Source organism: Taeniopygia guttata, chromosome 2 (assembly GCF_048771995.1).
Source record: "Taeniopygia guttata chromosome 2, bTaeGut7.mat, whole genome shotgun sequence".
NCBI classification, from domain to species: Eukaryota; Metazoa; Chordata; class Aves; order Passeriformes; family Estrildidae; genus Taeniopygia; species Taeniopygia guttata.
This window is the reverse complement of record NC_133026.1, coordinates 9,950,166-9,959,115: the sequence shown is the minus strand read 5'-3', so window position 1 is coordinate 9,959,115 and position 8,950 is coordinate 9,950,166. Positions and strand designations below refer to the sequence as shown.

Below are 8,950 nucleotides of genomic sequence, written 5' to 3'. Positions count from 1 at the left end.
AGGGACTGAAGAGAAGGGCAGACGCTGTGGTTTGCCCATGAGGAAGCGCACACACTCCTCGGCACGCTCGTCCTGCTCCTGCCACCCACCGAGAGCCCTTTCCTGGCGGTGGCCCCGGAGCCGCGCTGCTTTTCCCTGGCTCCCGGAGGCCGCGGGCGATGGCCCTGGCCCCGAGCGACAGCGCGAACCCGCGCTCCCCGGGCAGGCCTGCGAGGGAGGGATGAGCGGCAGAGGGGAGGGGAAGAGGCTGCCCGGGGCGGGGGAGGCGGCGAGCAGAGAGGCGTTCGTGCGGCGGCCGGGCGCCAATAGCGGCGGTCGGGGCCGAGCCGCCTCCTCCCGGCGGCAGCGGCGGTCGGAGCTGGGCCGGCCGAGCCCGGAAGCGGCGGCGGGTGGTGCCGGAGCGCGGTGAGCGGGGCCGGGCGCGGGATGCGAGGAGGCGCCGCCGCCGCCGCCCTGCCCCCTGCCCGCTCGCAGCCAGCGCCCCGGGAGGAGGAGCGGCAGCAGCAGTAGGAGCCGCCGCTGCGGTAGCATGAGCGGGGCAGCCGCTAAGCAGCCCCCCGGCGCGGGGTCCGCCGCGGATCCCGCCGCCGAGAACGCGGCGGCTGCGGACCCCGCGCCGGAGTCGCCTTCACCGCTGCTGAGCGTGGACGTGACGGGATTGGTGTCGCAGTTTGCGAGGAGCTTCGTGCTGATCTTCCCCGTGTATGTGCTGGGCTACCTGGGGCTGAGCTTCAGCTGGGTGCTTATCGCCCTGTGCGGGCTCTTCTGGATCCGCAGGCACCGCGGCGGCAAGAGCTCCCGCCTGGGCCGGGCGCTCGCCTTCCTGGAGGACGAGGAGGAGGCGGTGCGGCTCAGCGTCTCCTCCGCGGATCTGCCTGCGTGGGTGAGTGGCCAACACCCGTCGGCGCTGCCACGAGCACCCGCACCCGGCGGGCCGGGCCTGTTATGTTACCTCCCCGGGACCCGAGGGACGCCCGCGGGCTGCGCCACAGGCCGGAGCCCCGGAGCCGGCCTGGCGGGAGGGTGAGGGCAGCGCATCTCCCGCGCCCCTCGCTGCTTGTCCCGGTTCGCCAGCCCCTTCCGAGCCGGTGCGGCGGCGGGCGGGCAGCGTGTCCCTTCCCTGCCCTTCTCCTTCCGCCGGGATGGCCTGGCCGTGTCCCCGCCGCCCGCTCCGGTGCGCCCGCGGCGCTGGCGGCGGTGACAGCCTGAGCCTGCCGTGGCCGGGGTTCTGCTGGCAGAAAGAAACTTTACCGCAGGGTTTGGGTTTCCTTCCCCTCAGGTGCCAGTGGCGCGCACGGCTTGGTTCGAGCGCGGTCTCTGCAGAACGCGGATGTCGCGGCTTGGGCCGTTCCTTACGAAGTTGGGACGAGCGGGAAATAGAATCGGGCGCTTAATGCTGTTCGATCTCTCAGTAAAGTGTTGCCAAACGGGGATGAACCAGAAGTGAGGTGGTGTTTCTGAGTGGTTTCAGGGCTGTGACATGAGGACTAAGGTACAAGGGGCCGTGGTGGCTTTATTTGTGCATTGATATGGTGGGGTTTTTTTAAAGGCTTTCTCCAAATCTTTCTTTGAAAGTTCTAGGCTTTCTACAAGATCTTCAGAACTAACGTTACTTACTTTTTTGTTTGTTTTGGCTTAAATCCAGCTTCAAAGTTGAATACCTTTTGTTTGTAATTTCTCCTTTGGAGGATTAATGATGTTTTTGATGCAGCTGCCAGTGCCAGTGTGAATCCGGCCTGCCTGTGCCCTGCTCTGCCCCGTGATGCTCTGTGCAGAGCTTGCTGCTCTTAGTGCCCATACCCAAAGTCCTGAGGGTTTCTGCTGATTCTTTCCATGTGATTCCTTTATTGACTACTCTCTGCTCCTGACCTACAGTCACCCACATCTCTCCTAGGGACTCTTTGCGGTGACTGTGCATCCAGCAGTATGGAGATGATAGGAGTCCAAATAGCTGCTTTCGTGTGATCAGACTGCAATATCTGTGACCTGTTCTAGCTCTACTAAGGAAGTTACAAGAGAGAATAGAGTGGGTAGGTGTGAGACTGGAATCTTTTACTCCTCTTCCATCATATCTTTTGCCAAAGTTCTGGTGGAAGATTGTGATAAAAATAAGTGCAGTGTACAGAAGAGATTAAATGTTTTTGCCTCTTGAAGCAGAGATGTGAGTCTCAAATAATAGCTCTTACATTACCTGTGTGTTGTGTTTGGTTTTTCCTGTAATCACACAGCAAAATAATGGAAATGTTCTGATGCTGCATTTAAAATTAATTAATTGAAGCTAGATCTGTAGTAGAGGCTTGTATATAGTAACAATCTGCTGGTAACTAAGCTGTAGATATTCAAGCTTAGTGCTGTAAGTTTTAAGTTACCTTTGATAAAATGGCAATTAATTTCTGCATGAAGTTGTCCAAATAACTAAAGATTTGGAAAGAAGCCTTCTGATTGAAGTCAGAGGCAAAAAAAAAGTCAAGTGCTGGCTGCAAGCACCTGCATATATCCTATGGCATAGTGAGAAAGCAATTATCAATATGCAGGGTGTCCCAAAAGTGTGACCCTCTCAGACACCAGTTGGCAAATAGATGTAGATTTTTTTTTGACTGTAGATTTTTTTGGTTATTTTTTCTTCCTTCTTTATCCGTATTCTTATATTTTAAAGGTCTTGGTTCTTTTCTTTCTGCTGATGTATTTGCTATGTTCTGGAAGCATCCTTCTTTCAAATAAAAGTAGCTTCCAGAATAGATGTAATTTGGAAATCAGAAGACTTCTGAAAACTAAAGACCTGCTTAAATCAAAAATGGTCTTCAATGTCTGCTGCCATAGTCCTTAAGGTTTATATGAGTCTTATGGTGCTTCCATAATGCATCTTGAAAAACTGCTGTTTTTCTTCCTTCTGCATTACTTGTATTTTCCTGGAGGCTTGTGAATTTCAGTCATATTTGATATAACAGCTACTGGATGGAACCTGACATCGCTGGTAGGGACCAGCTTTATCCATGTCAGTGTCAACTCCAAACTCAAGTGTTTTCTGTTGGTTTCCGTTATGGAAATAAATTTTAAATTGCTTGAGTAGGACAAGGCTGTGTTTTAAATATAGGAAACTTTGTACTGTTTTGAGACTGATACTGAGGTGTAATAAACCATTTTTCAACTAAAATTATGTGGTATCTCAAAGATTTATTTGACATGTGGTATCTTCCTGTGCCCTTGATTGGAGAAGAGCTTTAGTTTTGTGTGTTAGGTATGATTCCCTTTCCCCACACACCTTGGTATTGTCTGTTGCTTTAGTGGTTCATATTAAGTATTTAGTAATACTGCATTGAGTTGTTTATTTTTAAGAAAGTTATCATTTCAAGAGAATGTTTTTCTGCTGGCAATATGCTCAGTTGCAGTTTGAAAACTGTACAGTTGGGCTACCACACTAGAGTTTGTAATGTTAATTATTAGTTTCCTAAATTAGATTTACTTCTTCCATGAGCAGGTGGTTCTATATCAGGAATATTCTGTACTGTGCATGTAAAATGAATTAATTCAATGTGAATACAAGTTATGTTACTTAAAATGTCAACACAGAATTACATATGCACTGAAAAATACCACATTTACTGTCTTAAAAAAGTAAGATCTGTACTCATAGACTTGTTAACATGTAGTTATAACTGTGCTGCTGTGTTTGAAAGGTGTCATGGATTATATGAGGTAGGAGGGAGCAGAGGTGGGTGCTTTTCCAAATAATTTAGAACTAGGCAGAAGAGTTTACAATGAGAGAGTTGGAGATCAAAGTTGTCTTTAAATAGAGACATTTTAAGGCATGAGCAAGTCTTCAGAGAAAGACATTTTCTCTTTCTTTGCAGCATTTTTATGCACCAGATATATTTTATACTGGAATGAATGTAATTTAGACACAAACGTGTATAAGGAAAGTGGCAGTTTAAGTATCACTACATAGAGGAGGAAAGGTAGGAAAACAAGACTCAAGTTTTTAAAGGACAGGTATCATGTTGCCTTTTATTTTAAAAATGGTAGTGGAATTTAATAATCTTATGGTAACAAATTTACTTTACTCTTTCTCAGATCAGCTAAAAAAGTTAATCTAATTTTTCCATTTTAGCAGTGGTTCTTGTTGCTTAGTGCCACTTTCATAACATGCCAACATATCATGTTCAACATGTTTTTGGATTAGTGAAACTTTGGCTCCTGTTTTCTTCAATATACAGATAAAAAGCCACACTGGATTTGTTTTCTCCAAATTAAATGTAAATTTGGCCTGGTACCAAGAGCTGTATCTATGTGCAGTCTGTCAACAACCAGCAGGTGACCAAAATAGGAACAAATCTTAGCATTTTTAAAGAGTTTATTCTGAAAACAGATTTAGACAATTTTTTGTAATCCTAAGTATGTATTATACAGAAACTGAAATACTGTATGTGATTGTAGTAAAAGTAGTGGCATGCTAGGACATTAATTACAAGTCTACTGTGCCATTTTGGGTCCTACACACTTGCTTAAGTTTCTGCTCTAGTTTGGAGGTTTTTTTCCTCTTGTTTTATTTTCTCATCTACTTAAGAAAAAGGAAGAAGCCTGCCTAAATCTAAATTGGTGTCATGACCTTTTCAATTAAACTTTTTTGGAGTACCATTGTAAAGAAATCTGGTAGGTCTTCTTTCTCATAAGAAGTTGTATGAAGTTTTTGTAGGTTTTTAGTATTGTGGGTCCCCACTGAGCTGCTGTACCACTGCTACACCTAGAGAAAGGAGATAATGTCTAATTATACAGTTATAACAACAAAGACTTTGGTTTTTACTGGTATTGGAAAGGCAGAGCCAGTGTTTGTGGAAGAAAAGTGGTCTGGTAGCTCTAATTGCAGGATCACACCTGTACTGAGTGATGTTTGCAGAGAAGGTGGCTCTTGTGTGTAGTTGATAATGAAGATTTCTTGATACAGAATCGAACTTGCCATCTAGATCTTAGATGGATTGGTTCAGGACAGGAATCTCCAAAGAGTCCCTGCTGATGGATGTTATGTACTCAGCAAACCTGAGAAACAGGTGGACTTCTGCAATATAATGTGTGTTATTTGCTGTAGAAGAAAAAGATGTTCCTCTTCTCCTTACACCTGTGGTTGCTGCTGTTACTGCTGCAGCTGTGGGAACTGTAGGAGGATTTTTCTACAGCATATGAAATTTGAAGACACTGAGACATTGTGACACATTCTTTTGATCTGTTCTCCAGCTTAGTTGAGCATGTTAGATGGAATTTACCAAAGGGTGATTTGTAAGGAAAACGACTCCCATGTACAGTAACTTAGTGTTAAGCAGATCTCATCAGTTTGGGTGGTGGGTACTGCAGGTGGCCTTTGCTCTGGGCTGCCAGCCTGCATCTGGAAAGGGTGAAGAGGTGTGAGTAAGAATAGAGTAGTAACTTGTGAGTACTTAATAACTGAACTCTGTATCCTTCTTCTGCCTGATTATTTTTCATTTTAAACTGCATTCTGTTCTAGCTGATTCGTAGGAGATGAATATGCACATCTGTGTATTGTGGGTTGTGTGTTTTATTGTGGTTGGGCTTTCTTCTTAAAGGAAGAAGTTTAATTTGTTTCAGTATTACTTCTTGAAATTTAGGTAACTCAAGTGACATCCAAAGAGTACCCCATCGTTAGGAGAAATATAAATGATGGGTTTGGGAGTGGAGAACCAAACGGAGAAAAAAGAGATATTAGACAATTGATCCTATCTCCTTGTTTCTTAGAGTTGTCAAGTTGAGTGTGTTAAAGCTATGCTGAGACAATGTCTCACATAGTAATATGGTGAGCCTCACTATGTGATTCATATATAAAGATCCCTTTCCAAAAGATTTATGGTAGAAATCCACATGTTGAGTTGATGTTTATAAATGTGATATCAAGCTACTAAAGCAAAACATCAGCCTGAAAGTATTAATACACTTCTTGAACTCTTTGTAGGTGACAGAGGCTTTCTAAATATGTACTTATAATACATTATTTTTTCATCTAACAAATTATTATTATGTAGAAATTACTACTGAGTTTTGGGACTACTGTAAATGTTATTTAAATACAGAGTTTGTCTGAATAATTAAGGAAGATGTGTACAGGTCTCTTTAGTTTTTTGTTCGCTCATTTGGTATTTTTTCTATTTTGCATTTTAATTTACTATTATTTTTTTCTGTGCCTAAGTGCTTTTGCATACAAGGACTGGCCCATCTTAAATCATATTTGAGAATGCAGGAGTCAGAAAGACTTTGTCTGTAGAGACTGAGGTTTTGTGGAAGAAAAAGAAATCTAGGATAACAGTCAACCTTTTCTACCTCTTCTACAAGATTCTTCTCCCTTTAAATTACAACTGCTTTTTGAGATTGTTGGCATATCATAGTGTAGTGGGGTATTTTTTAAATTATTTTTTAACATGAGAGCTTTCTGGGAAATAAAGTTGAATCAGAATTATTGTCAAAACATTTTCATTGCAGCTTATAGTAATGAAAGCCTGTTTTATATGTTTGAAGTGTTCAAAACAATTCTTTGGTGTCCTGTTCTTTTTCTTCAAAATGAAAGAAGTGGCTTGTTGTTTCTGGTAAGATAAATTTCTTTTATTTAAACTTATCTCCCATTTATCAATTCATCACTAATTCTCTAGTTGCTGAAATTGTCTTTGGCATAGCTTCCTTTGAGCTTTGCTGGCCATATATCCATACTGAATCTATTTATTTTTAAGAAACTTTCAAATAATAGCAAGTTTTAAAAGAGCACAAATTTCTAAATATCCTCTGTAGTGTCTGAAATAAGTTTGTCAGAGTCTTATAACTGTATATAAGGTTCTGGAAGCAAAAGTTAATGATTATGAATTAATCTATACAGCTGATTTGGTATGTTCTGATATGTAGATAAAAGGAAATCAGTAAAAGAATATGATTCTTCTGGATGTACTACAGAAAATATAGATTTGGTATGAGACATTGCTAGTTTAGATAGAGTTGTTTGACCTGTGGTAGCTTATCTTTATCTTTGCTTTTCTCTACTTTTGGACAGTGTAAATTAAATCTGATAGTACCCTTTCCTAAGGAAGTAGAGAATGGACACTGCACCAGCACCTTTGGAGCTTTCCTGTGGCCTAGCAGGGGCCAACTTCTAGAGGTTATGTGCCAAGCTTGAAAGGGCAGCAGAATTTCAAATGTAGGATGTGTAGGGCTGCTTTTGCACATTCAAGGTAAATACTGTGCCACTTCAAAGAAGAAAATTAAATCCTTATCTTACGTTGCTGTTTGTGAACACTTAATGAAAATACAGGAGTTGGTGTGTTCAACATAGAATGAAATGTGAATTACACTGGGGAAACAGTGTTTTGATAAGAATGGAGTGGTTTTTATTTGAAACAACTCTTTGAATTCAGTAAATTCTGAAACTGAACTGTTTAGAGAAGTCTGGCACTTTTTCATTTGTATAGCTTTTAGATCATGTGGCACTTTGATTCTGGGTAAGACTTTTTTCATTTGAATGAGGAGGGAGTTCTGTGGAGTTGAGAAAGGAAATGTTTGATAAGAAACAAGAGGGAGGAATTAAACCAAGAATTTGCTAAAAGTGTGTGAAATGGTGAAACCCAGTTGCCAGATTTATTTGGTTTTTTCTGGTACATGCCATGTTTTTTCTGTTTCTGAGCTGGCAAAAATGGATCATAAGGAGTGGAAAGAGGGGTTGTACAAACTTGCCCCATCAGCTAGGGACATACATGATAGTAGGCTTCTACTACATTGAGTGGAATTATATTCAGATTTAACTTACTTTGTAAAAACCTCATTACAAACGTGAGGTTCAAGATTTAGGAGTCATTTCCTGGCTTCAGGGGCCTGTGTTAAACCAGCACACTAGCCTTAGGAAGTCTGTTTCATTTACCTCAGCTTTGCAAGATACTTTTTGATCCCTTGTTCCTTTATAAAGGCCTTGTCATTCCATCCTAATGTCAGGTTCAGGTAAAAAGCTGTGTCCCATCTCTTCTTGAATCCTGTTAATAGGGTGCCTGGGAGTGGGAGGAAAAGACATCTTCCTAAGCCTTCTTGTGCATCATTTGATCCCCATCCCCAACCTACTTCTAGTGTTTTATTCCCAACAGCTTTACCAAGCTTCATGTACCGGTCTTTTAGTCTTTGTTACATTAATGGAGTTTTATTTTCCTTTCAATTTAAATGGCATGGGGTTTTTTTCTGGCCATTGGTTTGGTTTTGTTCTCTCTATGTTCTTCCTGTGCTACAGTTTAAAGAGCAGGAGTGGGAATATTAAAGCTTTATTCTACTTGGTCCTTATTTAGGATAATTAAATTGTATTTGTAGGCTCTGCTCTGCATTCATGCTTGTGGCAGAGAGGATAAGGGAGGTTAGTAAAGAAACTGATTCTGCAGTTTCAAAATGAAGTGAATGTGCACTCCTGACAAAAAGGATGTTCTGCATCCAACTGCACTTTCCCAGTGCCACCTCATGCCAACATTAGAATTTTCTTCGCCAACTAATTCTGAGTTTTCTGCCAAGTGTGGTGTTCAGCTGGATGAGTTTCATGAGTTTACTATGAGACCACAAAAGTGCCAGTGCCTACAAAAAGGGAAGTGGTGGAAGCCTGTGCTCAGGTTTAAAGTGAGATGGAGCAATGGCCTGCACAAAGAGGCTGTTCTTAGGAAAAGGGTAGAAAATAATGCTGCTGAGGTATCTTTGTGGGGAAGCGGAGTTTGAATTGGAGCTGTTTATAATGTCAATTTGCATATCTAACTTATTTTATAACATTCATAACATTTTAAACGTTTTTTGTAATTATCAGGCATATAAACTCTCAGTATTTTGATTCAGCTTAAAAGTTGACCATGTTTTTACTGCATGATTAGATTGGATCAACTCCAGAAGTCTCTTCTTACCCGAATTATTCTATCATTTTCCTTTTTGTTTTAAGCTGTCA

The 8,950-nt window shown here is 42.3% G+C and overlaps 1 protein-coding gene across 4 annotated transcripts in view; it reads left to right on the top strand.

Moving 5' to 3' along the window:
• The first annotated feature begins 277 nt into the window (after positions 1-277).
• The window catches only part of ESYT2 (extended synaptotagmin 2), a 76,988-nt gene continuing 68,315 nt past the window's right edge, over positions 278-8,950 (top strand). For 3 of the 4 annotated variants that reach the window (XM_030264285.4, XM_030264284.4, XM_030264283.4), the window contains exon 1: positions 278-883. In XM_030264285.4, the coding sequence (XP_030120145.1) occupies positions 530-883 (354 nt within the window). In that variant the 5' untranslated portion in view covers positions 278-529. The remainder of the gene's footprint in view (positions 884-8,950) is intronic. The other variant, XM_030264286.4, reaches the window with a different exon arrangement.